Here is a 21,107-nt window from a genome sequence, read left to right on the forward strand (position 1 = left end):
TGTAAATTGCCTAATTCAAAAACTATTCAATATGCATGTTAATGTTCACATTCTAGATATAATCGAATGTAAACGTTTAAAAAAAATGAAAGAGAGAGCCAACATAAACACTAAAAATATATGTGTAAGGGTTGTTCGGTTTATCCAGAAACATATTTTCCCTCTAGCAACTGTGTCAAATTCCACCTTTAACTGTGAAATCTTTCGTCGTCTTCTTTCTTTACTATTCCAAGTCGATAAATATACATAAGTTTAACATGACAGTATCGAAGATTTGACAGTATTATAATGTTAAAAGTGTCTTATTAAAACCTACCCGGTGTCCCCGAAACATTAGCCGCAAACAACAATATTAAGCCTGAGTCATACTTGTATGTTATGTATGACCAGTTGTCGTTCGCCGTACTTATGGTACTTATTATCAATTGATAGCATTGTACCAACCTATAAGATCAAATAATTCCTGAAAGTTTCTTTGGGTGGTCCTTACTCGTCTTATGCTCTAATATAGATTGAACATGTGTCATGCCACCAAATGAGAAAGTCCGTTTGCCTAAAATATAATAAAAATCTATAACATTGATACGATAATATAATTATAGTATCTGTTTATAAAACTTTGAATTTTTGAAATACTAAGGCTTTTCTACCTCAGAAAAAATGTAAAATCACAAAAATACTGAACTCCGAGGAAAATTCTAAAAGTCCGTAATAAAATGACAAACAAAGACAAGAATACATTAATTATCATAGAACATAACACAATGACAGGATGTATAAGTACAGAACCAAGTCATATGTATCAAACAGACTAAAGAGTAAAAGTAATATTCATAACAAATGAAAGAGTAACAAAACACGTTATTTCGATGATAAACAACGTCAGTACCAAGAATCGATCTATACTTCAAGACCATCGTGTATCATTTGTGAAGTTGATACGGAATATTTAGAGTGAATAGATTACTTTTTACCGTTTTTGGCAAAAAACATTTTGATCCTCAATGCTCTTCAACCTCGTACTTTATTTGGACTTTTAACATTTTTCAATTCGAGCATCACTGATGGATCTTTTGTAGACGAATCGAGCGTCTGGCGCAAATATAAAATGTCAATCCGGAAATCTATGATTAGTTTATCTATAACATTGACGATTGAATTGTTATATTGCAGGAAGAATAACGAAAGGTACGCCACATTAATGAAACCACGGGACTAAACCGCTAAGTACTTTATCTTGTATGAATTCAAATATTATATAAAGTTTAAACTTCCCCTCTTTTAATTTCACACGCGTTTCCGTTAATCACGTACGGTCAGTTTAACTAACATATGAAAGTCTATCCTAAGTTGATTGGTTATATTTGAAAAAAATCAGTCTATCTCGTGTCCTTCTGTCTACACTAGGAGTTTCTTTAATGAGTTGGAAATGTAGTTTCTTAATAATTTCTTTCAACAAAATAAAACAAAATGTAAGACATAGCATAAGCAAACCATTATTGACGAAGAATTAGTAAAATGAAAATATACATTATCTTTGGTGCGTATACGAAGCGCATGCATTGCTAGATTTTCCTTCATCTGGATTTGATGCCAATGAAATTTTAATATGATATTCATACTTTGTTGCTAGTATACTGCACAGACGAATCAAGTTTTTTTAATTGTTTACGATTAATTGTCTTAAGGCAGGATACAATTCATAGATTTGTAAGAAAATCGCCATTTGTGCAAAAAACGGTAATCTTATCATTACAAGGACTTACAATAGCCTATAATGGCTCGGAGTGTTCAATATTGACTTTCATCTAGAACTTGACAATGAGAGTCGGTTGAGAATTTTTTTTTTATATTCGACAAAAGAGATGATCCAGCCTTTACAGTTGCGAACTTTTCATTTCTATGAGCAGTGCCTGCATACGAAGTTGATATAAAATTTAAAAGCTTGCATTTCCTATCATGCTTTTAATGATTGGTGGTTGCTACTTACGAGGAATCTAGTAAACCAAGAGCTCCAAGTGGTAAAGTTGAAATAATCCCTTCGAAAATATTACGGGCGTCATCATGAGTTGCCATTGTTGAATATCTATTTCACAGATGACGACGGTTATCTTCTAATTGCTGTAAAAACAATCGCTTCCTCTTTTCCTCGAATGAGGCCAACCGAATTGACTAATTAGCGGCTTTGTACTTAAATGAGCAATACGTCGGTGCCATATGTAGAGCAGAACCAACTGGTGTTCGTCTTTTCTATTTTTTACTTATTTTCTTTCTAGTTCATACTTCTTTTCAAGTTTGTTGATGTTATTTACAATGTAAGCTAAATGTCCATATGCTGTTGCTCCATACCCCATAGAGGATCATAGCTTAATTGTGAAATATACGGGCCTTTGTGTATAATATTGTAATTGACAGATTTTTGTCCTAGGTTATTTTTGTTTTTTTTCTGAAATTGTTTAACATCTCACAGCGGTATACTACTGTTGCCTTTATTTATTCACCCCTTATTTTCAAACGCCTAAAAGTGTATAAACCAACATAATTATCAAACAATAAATATTAAACTGAGTAATTGTTTATAAATATTTCGAATAACAAATATCCTTCATCAGTATGGTTATGATGTAAAATGAATCATATAAATATATTCGGATTTTGATAACACCCGGTCATCGAAAGCTTTATTTTTAGAGCCAATGTGGTCAAGTGGTCTAGCGTGTCGGGCATAGTGCAATGCGATTCGGTGCCATGATATCTTGCCGGATACTGAGCATGAGTTAGGATCCCGGCGAGGGAAGAACAAAACAATTTGTGAAAGCAAATTTACAGATCTAACATTGTTGGGCTAATGTTTACTGAAATGCCATGCACGCCGTGATATGAACTCAATAGCATGAGTTTTAATCCTAGCGAGGAAAGAACAAATATTTGCTTTCGCAAATATCTTCTCTTTTTGTAATCCGGATTTTGCTGCATTGACGACAACTCTGGAACCAGACTCAGTTACTAAGATTCTTTGACTGATATTAAGATAGGTAAATTGTAGAAAAAAATTAACAAATTTCATAAACTGCGTCCGAAATAAACACATTTTATTTTTGGCCTGATTTTCACATGACGAAGACATAATCTTTCCATTAATTTAATTTAGGTATAGAGATCTATAGAGCTACATGTTAGTAGCTGCTAGTAGTCTTTTGTGATCTTTTTGTTAATGTATGTTAATCTTTGCTATTTTGCTAAGTTTCTTCTGTTACATTATCTTACATCGGATTTGGACTTCTTTTAAAATGAGTCTGTATTGCGTGTGGTTTTTTTTTGGGTTTTTTTTTTTTACATGTTTACGAATACCTGTATACAATATATATTTAAAAAATCGAATAAACAAAGTAATGGAATTGATGATTTCAGATATGTTTTTCAAACAATTCTATAATATATGAGACTAATCCAGGTAACAATTATAATTCAAGTATTCAAGTATAAAATTATAATCCTGGTACTTTTGATAAATTGAGAATGGAAATGGGGAATATGTCAAAGAGACAACAACCCGACCAAATAAAAAACAACAGCAGAAGGTCACCAACAGGTCTTCAATGTAGCGAGAAATTCCCGCATAAATTGATAACTATTTACTGGTCTATTTCGAAATATTCTTTGTATATCACAGTAGAATCACCCTATTCTCTATTTCTGTGACTATTTTGTCACATGTATACTCTATTCCATAAACCCTCTTCAGGCTGCTCCAGGCATACATACTAAATGCACAGGCACTTGTTTCTATCTATGGGAAGACCCAATAGCAACGTATATTCACTGACTCGGACACTTGTTTCTATCCATGGGAAGACAATAGTGGGTCTTCCCATGGATAGAAACAAGTGTCTGTGCATATAGATCCATATCTAAGGCTAAGGCCCTATACACAAATCTCTGTGACCGTGCCGTGACTCAGTGACGCAAGTTACCACTTTAATGTTGAATTGTTGAGTTTTACATTTTTGTAAAAAAATAAGTGTTTCCACTTTTCCGATACTAACTTTTGGAATTTAAACGTATTATTTGTTGAGTGATTTGCGTCTTTTAAAAACAAGTGATTTATGCAGCTTTTTTTCTAAAGAATTTTATAAATCCCGCTAAATTTTCTTCAGATTATCGCCCTTGTGTAAATTACCCAGCATGCAACTTTCTACTCCATCTTGATTCTTTTTGGATACCGTACACAAATCAACTAGCAAGATGAAGTTGAAAAGATTTCTCCTTCGTTATTATCCACCAGGTGTTTAAATTTGAAAATATTAACAACATGTGAAACACATTTTGTTTTAAAGCATTTGATGTTTTATTTTTCTCCTTTTGATATTTAAAACGACAATAAATCCATTATTGAAAATGCCGGCGATTATGAAAAAAACACTTTTTGTTTGCATTTGTACAAACATGTCCAACGTAGAAATTTCTTTCAGAAAAACTTGAAAGCAAGCACTTGAAAAGATCAGATAAGATATGCCATGCGAGTTGGATTCTGTATAATATTTTGGACAGCTCATCGGGGAAGGGTTTACATGTTTAATAAAGAAATTTGTTTTGAAATATTATGTGTATTAAGGGGGGAGGGGATCTGTTTGATTACGGATTTGTTTCCTACAGAGTATATTTGCTCCATTATGAATTAGAAAAAAATCTTTGTCCAAAGATTATCAGATATTTTGACATGTTTTAAGTTCGTTGACTAAGTTAAAGGGTAAATCTATTAAATAAATATTTAAAATAGAAATGAAAATAATTTCCAACTGAACTGCTTAAGTCCACTGTGAAGCGTCTTTTTATCATAGAACACAGCAGAATACCACTGAACACTCAAAATATTCCACAGAACTACACAAATTACAATAAAAACTACATATACAACAGAACATTAAGATAGGGCTCTTCACGGTTAGTTCGGCCATATTGGATAGGGGGCAGATTTTCATAATGGAGGTGAAAAATGCAGAAAAACATCATTAAAATAGAGCAGTTGCTTGGAAACACACATAGAATTTCCCATACTTTCTTACTATTTCCACCTCTTTTTAAAAAAATCTGCACCCTATCAAATATAGCCGAACTAACTGTGAAGAGCCCTTCAAATGTATAACTAACTTTATCAAATGCAAATCTTATGATTCAGAATAATATTATTTCTTTAGTTCTGGTTACACCAATGACATGACGGTTGACTGGATGAGAAAAAAATTATCATAACTTTTTTTTGTTGTTTGGCATATTTTAATCACATGCGCTTGGAGTCCCTGGAGACACTTAACTAATGCATTATTCTTATATTTAAATCTCAAATAAATATTTAAAAATATAGTTTTGAGAAACAAAAAACCACATTGTTTTCAGTCACTGAATAATAAAAGCTTTGACAATTGAATTTATACAACATGTAGGTAAATGTCCAATTTAAATTTTTAAGTTTTTTAGTTTAAGTTCTTCGACCACATTCATTCTGTGTCAGAAACCTATGTTGTGTCAACTATTTAATCACAATCCAAATTCAGAGCTGTATCAAGCTTGAATGTTGTGTCCATACTTGCCCCAACTGTTCAGGGTTTGAACTCTGCGGTTGTATAAAGCTGCACCCTGCAGAGCATCTGGTCAGTTTTTATGTACCTTGTCTACATGTATTTCATGTTTTTGTGTATCTTTTCAGGAATTATTTTAGAATATGAACAAGGAGGGAACTTAAAAACAAAATCAATCGACCTTTTAGATTTAAAACCAGAGTAAGTATACAAATAAATGCTGATGTAAGATCGGCTATAGAGATTTGTGAGTATCCAGGAGCTTTTGACCATTAGATCAATTATGAAACTTGTCAATCAGGAGATACTTGAACAGAAACCTGCAGTCCAAAGACTATAAAAAGTAAAAACACAAAAATACTAAACTCCGAGGAAAATTCAAAAAGGAAAGGCAAAATCAAAAGTTCAAACACATCAAACGAATGGATAACAACTGTCATATTCCTGACTTGGTACAGGCATTTTCTAACGTAGAAAATGGTGGATTGAACCTGGTTTTATAGCTAGCTAAACCTCTCACTTGTATGACAGCCGCATCAAATTCCGTTACATTGTCAACGATGCATGAACCAAACAAACATACTCAAAGAGTAAAAATGTCAAAAATAGGGGTACAACAGTCAATATTGTGTTATCATCTTAATATCACTATAAAAACAGCAAATGTAACGAAGAAGCACAAAAAGGCATACATCAAATTTAACATTCTCATTTTGCTTTTCTTATACGACTGAATTTATCTATGTAAAGTCTACCCATAAATGATAGAAGGTTATGAGATAAGGTGTGTTCTCGGATATATAGCAATCTCATACTAATCAATATAGCTACATTGTACATGTTGTATTATGAAAACAATACAAAAACTTTTCCTTAAAAAGTGATTTTTTTCAAAACTTGAAACAGCTCTTCTTTATCTCATATATACCTTTGAAAAATAAAGCCACTGTACTATTGTCATATAGTTGAAATACATTTGCTTCAAATGAAAGTAATTTTACATGTTTGAGTTTGTTTTTATTTCTTGCAGAACAGATGTTGATGCTGTAGTAGATGAGATCTCCAGGAAAGAACCATTAATAACAGCTTCCAAAGCAGATCAAGTTAGAAAACTCATACAGAGTATCCTTTCTTTAAATGACCAAGATAATAACATGGCTTAGAGACAAGACTACATGTTATGTATTATACAATATAAAAAAATCAATTTGACTACAGATATTTACAGTAAATGCTAACTGTAGTTGTTGTATGTAAGCTAAAAATTATAGATTCATCGGTGTAGTTCTGAAAGGAAAGGAACTTGCTATGTGGAATTGTGCTCTTTTAATAACTTGTTGTGGGGTTCTACATGACTAAATATAGCCTTTGCTGATATTTTTTTAAAAGTTAACCTTACTTTATGCCATTTTGAGTCGACTAGTTTGGTATTAAAATGTGTTTATTTGTAGGTTTTTTTCCCACCTATTTAATGGGAATTTGTTGGAATTAAAAATATGCCTGATTTAGTTTGAAATGGAATATTCCTTAAAAGAATTAATTCAATCAGAGCTCCAGATAAGAATTCATAAATTGGGGTTTTTACCCACCATTTTCTTATATAATTGGGTGATAAAGTTTTTTAATTGCATAATCAATTCGAATTCACCCCTCAGGTTAATATCAAAGTGGGTTTTTCACCACCAAGCTCCTTAATGTATTGGGTTTTTTCATCGACACAATATTGAATATTAAGCCAATATCAACCCCAATTTTTTTCCATCTTAAATTAATATGTTTCTGTCTTTGTTTAGCTATATTATTTGGTTTAGGGTTATGGTTAGAGTTATTTGCTAGCTGTTTTATTTGGTTTATTCACTGAGGAGCAATTGTAGGTTTAATTTGTGTCCCGTTTCAAACCTTTTGCCAGTTTTGTATTTTCTCACATAAAAGGATATGTGTATTCACAGGCAGCCGCACTCGTCTTATACCTTTATATAATAAATTCTGAGACCAGTGGCTGTGTGCATGGTGTGTGTATTCATTAATTAACCGTAAAATGAATAAAAAATAGTATATAAACTAATTATACTTAAATGATTTTCTTTTATTCAATTTACATAAATCTGGGTTTAGTTGTTTTTTTATTAGAACTTTTGATTTCTGATGCTTTATCATTTCATAATTGATTGGGCCTTTCACTTTTTCCAACTGAATTCGTTTTTGATGAAACCCTGTGTTTATTAGCAATGTTTTGTTATGGTACGCACACACGCCCTTGCGTTCGATGGACGCTTCCTAAAGACACTGGCTGAGTCTTGTTATCATTATAACTTTCCCTCAGTTTTCCAAAATAAGACGAAAAACATGCTTCTATTCAATATTTTTACCGGACATTCACTTTCGTTTTAATTTGATGTATGTTATGAAAAATCCTGAGCAATGCGAAAAAAATATGACTACATGACACACGCTAATTGGATAAACACCGAGATGATCGAAATATTTTCAAAAACACGTGTACCTATTGAGCAACAGAAAACTCAAACAGGGACCCATTTCAACTACTTGATGCAGGGATCTATTTTTAGAACCACAGGAAATTTCCAATTAAAATATTATAAAAATAGTTTCTCTAATTCTATGGATATTTATCCCTTTCCGAACCCATTGTGTAAAAAAAATTTAATCAACGTGTGGTTGCTGGTGATCTCAAAAGATCATTGAATGATTTTAAGGGTCATGACCTTTTTAGCTAACTGGATGAAACAAAATTTGATAACAGGTGTTAATGAAATTGACAACTTCGTGCAATGTGAAAGGCACTCGAAGGGGATTTTCGGTTAACAAAAAAAGAAAATGTCTTTTTAATCATTAGAGAAACAGATTCTTACATTGCTACCAGTGGATTATCAGATTTATCCAATCTCCATAGTTAAATTATAAATTTTAAAGTCCTCGCCGAGGCGACTCGGACTTTAAAATTGATAATTTAACTATCTCGATTGGATAAATCCGATAATCCACTGGTAGCAATGTAAGAATCTATATTTACGCGACGACTGTAAACAGATAAGGGTAAATAACACAAACCGTAGCCAATAAAAGGGTTGAGAACTCATGGTTTTGGCATATAATTGTGTTTTCCGTTGAATTAATTGGGTTGTTGAACCCTTCAATGGACAATTGCATTGGGTTTTCTATTATTTGTATTGCGTGATCACACAAATACGCAGCTTATCTGGAGCTCTGTTCAATTGTGTGTATGTACATTTATAGCTGTGTCTCTCATATTAAAGGGAGAAGCAAAGGCAAACTGTTGAATTAACACATTGTATTAAAATGATTTACAGCTACATGTTTATCAATAGATGTTGAAAATTTCCTTAACATTTATCTCAGGACTTCAAGAAAAATTAGCACAAAAAGATGATCATCACTTCTACTTATTTAAGGTAAACTATATGAATGGTACAATATTATACTTATCATGCTTATAATCCCAATTCAATTTTTATGGTATAAGTATTGTGGTTCACCTTAATTTTCCTGAGCTCTGTTTTTTAAATAAAAAATCACATAAAACAAACCAGGGTTTGCTTCAAGGGCAAATGTATTAAGGTTTAATAATATATTGCAATTATATTTTCAAATTTTCATTCTAGGTGCTGAGAGCCCATATCTTACCATTAACCAATGTAGGATTTAATAAGTCAGGGTCAAGGTGAGTTGTCTTAATGTCAGTACATTAGTAATATATTTATATAATATTTGTCAGGTGATGCAGTTATCAATCAACATACATGTATAATCTTTTATTGCTTCAACTTCTTTATTTCTAAACAGTATAAGCCTGTTTTGCCTCAGGTGTGGAAATGTTGGGTTTGGACTCTGGTTGGGTCGAAGCAAAGGCGTTAAAATTTAATTTATATTTTCTGCTTTTCTGCTAAGCACATTGAATAGGAGTAAGGAACGGGGATATTTAATTAGATGATTTTTTTAAACAAGTAAGGTAATACAAATACCATGATAATGTTGAAAACTTATCTTCTCCTGTATATTCATATACTTATACCAAAGTTAAAGGTTTTAGACTCTTTGTATGGTCTTCTTTTTATTACATTGACTGTTTTATTTGTTTTATTTTGTAGTTTTATAACAGGAAGTTATGATAGGACGTGTAAAGTATGGGACACAGCATCAGGGGAAGAACTTCATACATTAGAAGGCCACAAAAATGTAGTGTATGCCATAGCATTTAATAATCCTTATGGGTAAGGCTTTTATAATCTTTTGTATTTCTTCAATCTTAGATCCATCTAATTGAACAAGATACATAAATATACTTGATTCTTAGCATTCTAACTAAGAGGAGTACAAAACTCTTAAGGAATACTTCATGATCAATTTATTCATTATCTTGGTGCAATCAAGGGTGTATTGCATTTTTATACCTGTGTTGAGAATGCATACACTTTGATACCAAGATAACTTATATTACCTCTTTCCATCTGTCTGTCTATAATATAATTCTCTCATTTCTCAGCTGATACAATTCACAGCCATAACATGTGACTTATTTTAATTTTTGTCACAAAGTTTTTTTGAATTTAAAGTAATACCTTATGATATACAGCACATAGCTTCGTCTGGTTATGCCATACCATGCGAACTACTTCATCAGTGTTCCCGCCTGCCCTAAATAGAAGGGCGCCCCACCCTTGGTGCCCTTACCCCCGCCCTTCTGCCCTCCAAAGCCAAGGAATACCCCCCTCTGCCTTTTAAAAAGATATATTTTACAAATTTCATGCCTTCTGGCATTTCCGGTAAAATTGTTACCTGATTGTGTAACACTAATTAACTGACAATAGGATTAAGTTAAATACCTAATGCCTTTGGCAGTTTTATCACCTCTGCTAATGATTGTTCACTGCTAATTAGTGGATTTAAAATAATTGAACAAATACTAGATATTTAATACAGAATGAAAATGCCCACATGGTTAGCCATTTGTAATGTTTACGTATCATAGCATATGTACACATAAAAAAATATATTTTTAAATATAAAAGTTTAAAACAATTTAAAAGGCATACTAAGTTTTGACTAAATTGGTAGATTGGTAAAAACGTTTTTGTTTTATAACCACGAGTATGAAATTAAAAGAAGAACCAAAGAAATTTGTATTTGAACATAACAAGATTGCACCACTTCCTGTTTTATTTCATGTATTATAATCCTCCTTACAAAGGAGCACTTAACAAATGCTTTTATTTTTTAACCATAATGGAGTTCATATCTACTGTAATATATGCAATGGATTATTGCATCATTATAATATAATCATCTCTTGTATCACCTGTTATATTTATAAAACTCCCTACTTAGGAGCACTTTGGTGTGCACTTCTTTATACTTTTTTGTAACAATTTAAATGATTACAAGTTAGGTAACTTTCAATAACACAAATACTATGTCTAAAAAAAGTAATATTAATGTAGATAATTTAATTACATAACAAATTCAATTTTGTTTAGCTCCATCTTTTCGGTGTCTTCAACCTATGCCAACATTTGATAAAAAGATATTCAACCTATGCCTACAAACAAAATACAATGGGTGTTGTTATAGCAATTATTAGTTAATAAAAGGTAAAATACAGTCAGTATATTTAAGCATTAAAATATTATTCTTTGAAAATTCGGAAACAAAAATAAAGTATTTGGAAAATTGTGTTTTAATAAAAATGGAATAATTAATTTTTTTCTAAAAGGACAAAAATTGTTAAATAGAACCCTTGATACTAGCAAAATTGTGTAAAAAAAAGTTAAAAAAATCATAATGAAAAAAAAAATAGACTAACTTTCTGTAATTAAACACTTAAATATATCGATACTTGAGAAAAAAAGAGATGAAAAGCTATTTTATTGGTGCACATTTTTATGATAATTTTTGTTCATTATTTTGTTGTCTTTAATATGAAACATACAAGCAACAAAATATACAAACTTACCAATTTCAACAGATTTTTTTTTAAATCAAATTAATCTTTCAATATAAAACTTAAAATAAATATCAAATAGAATGAATTTTTGGTTCATTTATAGGCAGTGACTTTCCAGTTGGACAGTGCAACCTCTATTTACTTTGATTTAGTTTTAAAAAATTAAGTACTCTGTGTTAGTTTTCGTTTATTAAATTGAGTTATGAGATTGATGGTTACATTTTGTGTCTCTAATTAGAATTGATAATTAGATAGTAATGAGATAATTTGCAAAACTACTAAAAAAATTAATGTAATCTATATAAAAAAACTTGTGACTATCCTAATACCATCATAAGAAACCGCTTGTGTAGTCCCTACTTTGCGACCAACTTTAGAAAATGTCAAAATTTAGGACCACTTAGTGATACCCACTAAGGACTAGAATAAACTTTAAAATCATTCTATGACATGTCTTACTCCTGAGATATCTTTGTGAAACTTGCACAAGAGACCAAAGGATAACATGACACCAGTTGATTGTGCAGATGCAGCATCATATCTTATAATATGACTTTTTGAACAATCATAAAAGTGAAATTTGTCTAATTCTTTGTATAGTTGTTGTCGTTTGTTTATGTAATTTATACGTATTTCTCGTTTTTCGTTTTTAAATTAATTAGACCGTTTGTTTTTTCCCGTTTTAATGGTTTCACACTAGTAATATTGGGGCCCTTTATCACTGAGCTTTTTGTTCAGTGTGAGCCAAGGCTCCGTGTTGAAGGCCGTACATTACCCTAAATGGTTTACTTTTATAAATTGTTATTTGGATGGAGAGTTGTCTCATTGGCACTCACACCACATCTTCCTATATCTATATGTTGGAATTAATAGTGAACATTTATAATAGATATTTTAAATGAGTCAGTGCTTATTAAATTATACATGAGTATCAATTGAGTATTATGTCATTTTATTTGAAAAAAAAATATTTTATATAAAATTTAATATTTTTATCATATATTTTATGTATATTATTCATGAGATTGCACTGATATGAAATATTTAATATGAGTCTGACAAGATGATTGCTTCTTTAATAAAAATCCATAAAATTCTTTTTTTCCTCATCATTTCATTATATTAACTTTTAACTAGTTCCTATATGAAATAGAGATCCTCAACTCACACAATTATACCTACATTTTCACTTGCACTTGTAAAAACTTTATACTTTAACGGTAGGATTAAACTGGTTGTAAATTGATTAGCCCCTGGTTAATTTATGTTTTTAGAACACTTAATCTGTAACAAATTATTCAACCTATGCCAACATTTTTTCATACAATTTTATACCTAAATTTCAAAATGTTGGCATAGGTTGAATGAACCTTTCAGAACTACTTGTTTATTTTTATAGACTTGTATAATTAAGTTATATAAATTATAAAATAAAAAAAAAAGATTTTTCTAAGGACTTTTTTCATGATCAAAATGCACAGTTTGCATAAATTAACATCAATTAAAATGATATGCTTTGTGTCATGGTATGATAATTTGATAATAAAAAAAATCTTACTGGAACCAACACTTGGAACACATAAATTTCTGAATAAGGTTAAAATACAAGTAATGTTCTGCAGCTGAGCCTAGCAATATATACATGTATTTAAGGTTATTAATACACTGCCAAACAGTGCCCTTACAATTTGAGTTATAGCGCTAAAGTGCCCTTTCAGACAAGTAGCACCCTTCTGCCCTGAGATTCAAGCTGGAACACTGTATCATTGTGCATGAGTATATTAGATAAGCAATACATCACAGTACATCTTGTTTAAAATTTTATTATACACAAAATTTGTACAATTTAGTTATGAATGAATTATATTTTCAGAGATAAAATTGCCACAGGTTCATTTGACAAGACTTGTAAACTTTGGAGTTCAGAAACAGGCAAATGTTATCATACATATAGAGGTCATTCTGCTGAAATTGTAAGATATATTAGTAAAGCAACAATGAATACCAAAAGATAAATATGCAAATCACTAAAAAAAAAAAATTATTTAAAAACCATTAGAATACCCTATTTATTGGTGCATCTTTCTATTTTGTTTTACCAGCATCTGTTACCAAGTACATAAAGTATTTAAATTCTGGAAGGTTTGACCTGATATTATACACCTTTTTACTGTTGTTTCTTTGCAAGTACTAAAAGTATATTCTGTTTTATTGATAATTTTATATAACTCATTTTTTGTTCACCTGGCATAAAGCGTTGTTTTTATTTAATTTTGACATTCTATGAAATCTTTGTTTCTGAAGCAGTTTAATCATACTTCTTGTATTCATATTTCCATGTTGAAAGATTTCAAAGTGTTCTAAGAAATTTGTATCTTTTATCAAAATAAAAATAACTGGAATGTAGTGACCATTCAAAGCAACTATCAGAACTGTGAAAAAGGAGGAACATTTACTTTGACTTTCCTTATTTTGTAGGTTTGTTTAAGTTTTAATCCACAGAGTTCTATAATAGCCACTGGTAGTATGGATACAACGGCTAAATTATGGGATGTTCAGACTGGAAGTGAATTAGTCACTCTTAGTGTAAGTATTCTTATAGGCTGAATTGAGTTATTTTATAAGACTGAATCTAAAAATACAAAAACATGTGTTTGGTAACATCTGATATAATAAAACAAATAGAACATTCCCTTGTTGCTGATACATAATTGCCAATATTGTTTCCTGAGGACATGTAAGTTAACATTTTTTTGTAGATGCTGACTTTTAAAAGAGTTTTAAGGGAAGGTATTTGAATATTGTTTTTACAACTTTGTTTCTATTAAGCCATATTTGTTTACACTATATATTTCTGTACAAAAAGTAAGATGATACAATTGGACTTTCAACATTTATATCAGTCAAGATCAACAGTGTGGATTTAAAAAAAAGGAGACATACAGTAGCCCATTAGTCCTTACACTGATGGTTGAGCAAACTCTATGCAACTACACATTGAAAATATGTGTATAGGTTCAAAGTAATACCATAAAAAATTATAAAATAGCATTTTATGAATTAATCATAATTTTGTTACAGGGACATTCTGCAGAAATCATATCCTTGTCTTTTAACTCAACTGGTTCACAACTTATAACAGGATCATTTGACCATACAGTATCTGTTTGGGATGTCAAATCTGGAAAGTGAGTATTGAATATTTTCAGAAATTTTAAAAGCTTTGATTTCAAAGGAATTACATTTAGACTGAATAACAATAAAAGATTTTTTTTCATGGAATAACTACATCTTGCTTTCTGTTTCCTCTTAACCCTTTCACTTATTGCTGCCCTGACAGAAGCTACTCTGAGACGATGGCTTCCCTGGCTACTATTACTCAAGTGGGAGATCTTCATAATAAATGTCAATAAGAGCTTGTTTATAATTATTTGTGTATTTATTTCATTCACTGACACCATGTTCACAGTTTTGTTCATGTTTTGACAATTTTTTCTACTTAAAATATTCAAATTTTCAAATTTTCGGCATTTACTAGGTGAAATTCTCAAAATTTGGCTCTTTCACCCCAAATCGTAATTTTTTTAACCCAAAACGGCAAAATTTTGAAAAATTTTATGAGGCTGTACAAATTCCTCACACTGATCGATGTCCATTCCAAGTGTTTTGTACCTAAAACAACATTTTATGTCAAAAAAGTATACTAGTTTGGCCTCAATCCTTCCATATTCTTTCAAAAAAATGTTCCCTCATTTCAAATTCTCGTAAATTCCGTAAAATTCCTCTAATTTTGACAAGGTTTTCAACAAACGGAAGCGCCATGTTTACACTTTCATCCAGGTAATTCATCAAAGAAAGATAACTCATGTTTGCACTCTTTGAGCGGGAAATATAAAAGAGGTATTCCGATCCCGGTAAAACGGGACTCATTGTCAGCTGTCGGAAGGGTGAAGGCAGAAGATACTAGAGGGACATTCAAATTTATAGGTTAAAAATAAACTGAAAAAGACATGACTGAAACAGAAAAAAACAATCAGACAAATAATAGTACACAAGACACAACATAGAAAAATAAAGACTAAGTGACAAGACCAGTAACAATCTCCATTGTTTTGATTACTTATGGAATTTATATCTCTGTTTTGCAAGAACATCCATCAAACAGTGTACAATATGTTTTCCCCAACCTAGTCAAATAAATAAACAAATCGAGACCTGTGAAATCAGGACTTATGCTTGATCAGGATGAGAAGAAAATAATGTGACTTTGTTTTATAGCTTTCTTCCATATTGCTAGACATAAAGTAAGCAACAATCAATTATTTCACAAATAAATATCTACTAAAACATGTACAAAATATTTGTACAAGGAGATAAAATCCTATGAAAGGAAGCATATTGGTAAACCATTTATCTGTTTATTATAGATTTGTGTTTCAAAACATTACCAGTAGTGGCATTTTTTTTTATAATTTCAGACGAATTCATACATTAATTGGTCACAAAGCTGAGATCAGTAGTGCCCAGTTTAATTGGGACTGTTCATTAATAGCAACAGGGTCTATGGATAAAACGTGTAAAATTTGGGACACTCCATCTGGTAAGTAATGTAACTAAGAAAAAACTCCTCAGAAATAAGACATATAAAATAACTTAGTATGACAGATATACATTATTTCTACACAAGACTCATTAGTTGCTATCCAATAAAAACCAAATCTTATAAAGAAGTTGAAGAGCATTAAAAAAAGCAAAATGTCCATGAAGATGTGCTTAACAAGTTTAAGGATTTCTTAGTGTTTCTAATCAATTCAACATTCTATCAACACTAAAATTACAGAAAATGACATTGATATTCCATTCCAAAAGACTACAGGACTGATGATACCCATAGGGAAAACTTTCACCAGAGGTGGCAATGTGAATGACCGAGTCATTCAGAATACCATTAGTGTACTTCTGATAAACTTAAAAATTCAATTGTAATCCCACACCATAAAAGAACGTTAATTATATCAGGTTACTTTCATTATAATAAAACAAAAAGTGCTTTTGTTTTGGTTGTATTTACATGTATGAAAATGTTTATCAGATTGTTTTGAAAAATATTACATTTATTTTCATTTGTGAATATTACACTAGAATAAAATTGAGAATGGAAATGGGGAATGTGTCAAAGAGACAACAACACTACCAAAAAAGCAAAAAACAGCTTTAGGTCACCAATGGGTCTTAGAAGTAACCTTTAACTAGTGTATGAATTTTGGAAATACCGGTTTCATTTTATAGGTCGATGTATAGGAACTTTAAGAGGACATGATGATGAAGTATTAGATGTTGCCTTTGATTATACTGGTCAGATGTTATTAACAGCATCAGCGGATGGAACAGCACGATGTTATAATGCTGTCACTCATCAGTTAATATCAAAGTTTGAAGGTCATGAAGGAGAAATATCTAAGGTAGGTTCAGTTTTATTGAAATTCATTGTTTTATCAATCTGTTATGTATCTGTATGTGTTTTTTTGTTAAGAAGGTGTAAATTGCTGGAAGTATTCTGTCCACTTCGATGGGAATATGTAGATGACTTAGAATGTTGGCGACATGGTAATAATAACATCATACATTCCTTTTAAATTTATGTTAATTCGTCTCTCTATCTTAACAAAATAAAATTTTCCATGAAAGTTTGTCTTGGCATTTTGAAATGCCCATCTCCAGCATATGATATATATCTGTCAAAATATTAATAAGTATTTGTATATGTATTTTGACAGATAACATTTAATCCACAAGGAACGTCAGTATTAACAGCCAGTTCAGATAAGACAGCTAGACTATGGGACCCAGAGAATGGATCGTGTAAACAAATTTTAGAAGGGCATACAGATGAAATATTTAGTTGTGCATTCAATTATGAAGGAAATACAATAATTACAGGTAAGCTAAAATCATTCATTATTTGGCAACTGTGTGTGTCAAAATCTTCATGTGTTATTTATAATCATTACTTTTTGCCAAAAATATATTATTCAATAAATAAAAGTCCAATGAAAATATGCCTAATTTTGGCAGTTTGTATTCAAAAATCTGTTTTCTGATTACATGGACCATTTTTCAGGATTATTAGCTCTTTTTTGCTAATAGACTTGCTACATTAAACATTACCAAAATATGGTAAAAATGTTACTTTGAGAAGGTTAGAGTTACAACTTACAAGATATGGCAATTATTTGGGGTTCTTATAAACTAAAAATTTCCAGAAATGCAGTTAGTTGAAAAACCAATATATTGATTAATGCTAAATAACACAAATGGTACCAATTTTACTGCACCAGATGTGCATTTGGACAACCAGTATCTCTTCAGCGAAATTCATGGTCATCAAATCAATCTTAGGAAAAGGCAAATTTTGTTACTGTTAATGAATTGGTAGATTGCATTTATACTTACATCTAATTTTAAAAGAAGTATCTATGGTGAGATGATTTAAACATAATCATTAAAAAAAAGCATGTTTAAAATTTTGTATGCTTGAAAATTTGTGTCACTTATTGGATTTCTGCACACAGATTGAATTGGATTGAAAACAACTTGCACAGCTTGGTTTGATGTCACATTTTACACCTAAAAAAACTTAAATTTCCTTTTTCTCCAATGAAATAGGTAGTAAAGATAACGCCGTTAGAATATGGAGCTAGCAAAAGTCATCACGTTTACTAAAGGTCAAAGTCTCTGACTACTTTATTCCTTTCGTTATTCAGGTAGCAAAGATAATACATGTCGGATATGGAGATGATGTTCATTGATTTCATAAAGAATTAATATCGGATTGTGTTCATACCTTGAAAAGGAGTTATAAAAGACGTAAAGAAAATCCTGGAAGCGTAATGTACTGGTTGCATAGCAACAAAATTAATGGTAAAAAAATCTTGTATTTTATAAAGAAAAAACATGTTTTATTTGTTTGTGCATCAAATGTTATTTACACAACTAAAAATCCATTTACTTAAGTATTTATTTGTACATGGTTCGGATATTTTTAAGTATTATTACAAAGTATTTTTTGTGAACATAAACACTGGTTCTTTTTTCTATTTCTTAGTCAAGACGTATAAGCATATGTATAAAACAGTGTGACTTTACCTTGAAGATGTAGTACTGTTTTAAACTTTGATAAGAAATTAAAACAGCTGTTTATATTTTATCAATTTCATAATAAATTATATTGTGCTAAAATCGTGTAAGTTACATATTAAGATTGGATAAAAATAAAAAAATGGTATGCATTTATGATTATCACATGCATGTGTTATTGAAACTGTTAACCACTATTATAATCAAAAATATTTTGAAAACAAGTTTTAGTTACCAAAACATTGGTTTTTTCACAATTATAAAAATTTCTAAAATATAATTTGATTGCAGTTATCATTTTGATGGTAAGATTGGAAGGCAAAACGTGAAAACCAAACAGTGTAACATAGTTTAGAACTATATAGCACCTGTTATGGTTAGTTAGGTTTTGCTTTTACCACTGTAGAAACTAGAAATTATACAAATTTTAGCATTCATGAGTTTAAAAAAAAACTATTTTTTTCACAGACAGTATTTCAGTGTTAACCTTTCACCTGAAATAAACCAGTAAATTAAATTACATAACACTTGAGTCATATTATTATATTGTAGTCTTAAGTTTAAGATGGTAAAGGCCTGTTGTTTGTCTATTGAGTAAGTTCTATTGTATTCATACACCAATTTCAAGTTTGTCTTCTATGGATGAAATAAAACTTTCCACTTTTGATTTTTTGCATTAGAAAATAATCATATTACATCCCATGCATAAATTTGAATAAGGTTGACCTGTGCAAAATTGTGGTAGTTGTAGTAAAAGCGGAGATGAAATTGGCGTGTTGAATAAAATTTGTTTTTGTTGTGAGCTATTTTCTTTTCCATTGGATTTATTTTTTTATTTAATATATAAGAAAGATTTTTAAAATAATGTTTGTACAAATAAAATCATATATTTATTATATTGTGTCCGTCCTTCAATTATCTGAAAGTGCTATTTACAATTAGGTCCGTCCAAGGAATGGATTTATATTCCATAAATGAGTTATTTTAAATGAAGAAGATTCCAAAAATTGCTTATATTTATTGAAGAACATTCCAGATATACATTATAAACAATGCAAAACATTACATTATTGTCACATATTTGATAAAACATTTCATTTTGTCTTATATTGTACAAAAACATTCCATTTTTTTTTTATTTGAGTGGAGTTTATGTCAGAAATTTCTTATGTGTCAGAGAAGAAGAGACATTCCAGAAATCTTATTTATTCCAGTATTAAACCAAACCCTTCTGGACACCTCTTAATTTATATATTTTTTAGAAGTAGCAAGTTACTGGTATATAAGATGGTAATTGACAAATGTTTAGAATGTATGCAGTGAACTTCAAATACTTAAAAGATACAATACATTTTTCTAGAAAATATAATGCTGTTTCAGGACTGATAGCATGAAACACTAATTTAAGTTTGAGTTAGTACATTTTATGTAATAATATAACTTTTCAGAAACCTTACCCCAAAAGGATCAAATTTGGGTTACCTTAACTGTTGGTTGATATGCACATTCCATTACTTTTTCTATGATTATAGACATAATTTTCTGTTTATAACTTCATCTTATTGCTAATATTCCAAATGTCAATTACAGGAGAAAAAATTGGGGGCATCGATTTTACTTTTTTTCTGTGTTTATGATCAACATGTCAAATTTTCAAATCATATGAACAATTGTTATGTTTTTACATTTTATTAGTTTCGGAACATTTTTTCCACCAAAAATATAATAAGTATTTTATTGTAGTATGGTTTGATTTTAACGGGATTTCAGTTCTAATATTTGTATACTTGACAATAGAAAATAAGATATCTTAAAAGGTGTTAAAATGGTACAATGGTAGTTAATAATTATATATTAAAGCAAACATAAATGTTTATTTATATCCTATTTTTACTTAGTAATTATGTGTTGCAATATTTTGTATTGTTTGTAAATGCTTGACAGATCAGTTTTTGCTTGTGTGTATTGTTTTGAAAATAAGGTTGTGTTGTACAATCATGCAAAATCTTTGAACTTGTGCAAATTAGTTTTATCCTGAATTAAATTATGGAAAAGTTTTGTTTTACTTTTTTTATATTTCAACCTGAAGTGTTGCATTAGTTAATATAAAATAAGAGTTGGTTTGAATCAATTAAGTCAACTATCTACCAAATAAAATAAAATTGAGAATGGAAATGGGGGATGTGTCAAAGAGACAACAACCCAACCATAGATAAAAACATCAGCAGAAGGTCACCAACAGGTCTTCAATGTAGCGAGAAATTCCAGCACCTGGAGGCGTCCTTCAGCTGGCCCATAAAAAATTGATACTAGTTCAGTGATAATGAACGCCATACTAATTTCCAATTTGTACATAAGAAACTAAAACTAAAACGATACAAGACTAACAAAGGCCAGAGGCTCCTGAC

The 21,107-nt window shown here is 30.4% G+C and overlaps 1 protein-coding gene across 1 annotated transcript; it reads left to right on the forward strand.

Annotated features, from left to right (window-relative positions):
• The first annotated feature begins 4,173 nt into the window (after positions 1-4,173).
• On the forward strand, positions 4,174-20,757 carry LOC134712496 (dynein assembly factor with WD repeat domains 1-like). The gene is made up of 13 exons (XM_063574102.1): positions 4,174-4,285; positions 5,708-5,780; positions 6,610-6,701; positions 8,961-9,013; positions 9,224-9,282; positions 9,710-9,832; positions 13,436-13,535; positions 14,041-14,148; positions 14,644-14,750; positions 16,041-16,162; positions 16,852-17,024; positions 17,340-17,502; positions 18,327-20,757. The coding sequence occupies exons 1-13, from the start codon at positions 4,246-4,248 to the stop codon at positions 18,359-18,361; spliced, it is 1,248 nt and encodes a 415-aa protein (XP_063430172.1). The 5' UTR covers positions 4,174-4,245; the 3' UTR covers positions 18,362-20,757.
• The last annotated feature ends 350 nt before the right edge of the window (positions 20,758-21,107 follow it).

The sequence above is a fragment of the Mytilus trossulus genome, chromosome 3 (genome assembly GCF_036588685.1).
Source record: "Mytilus trossulus isolate FHL-02 chromosome 3, PNRI_Mtr1.1.1.hap1, whole genome shotgun sequence".
NCBI classification, from domain to species: domain Eukaryota; kingdom Metazoa; phylum Mollusca; class Bivalvia; order Mytilida; family Mytilidae; genus Mytilus; species Mytilus trossulus.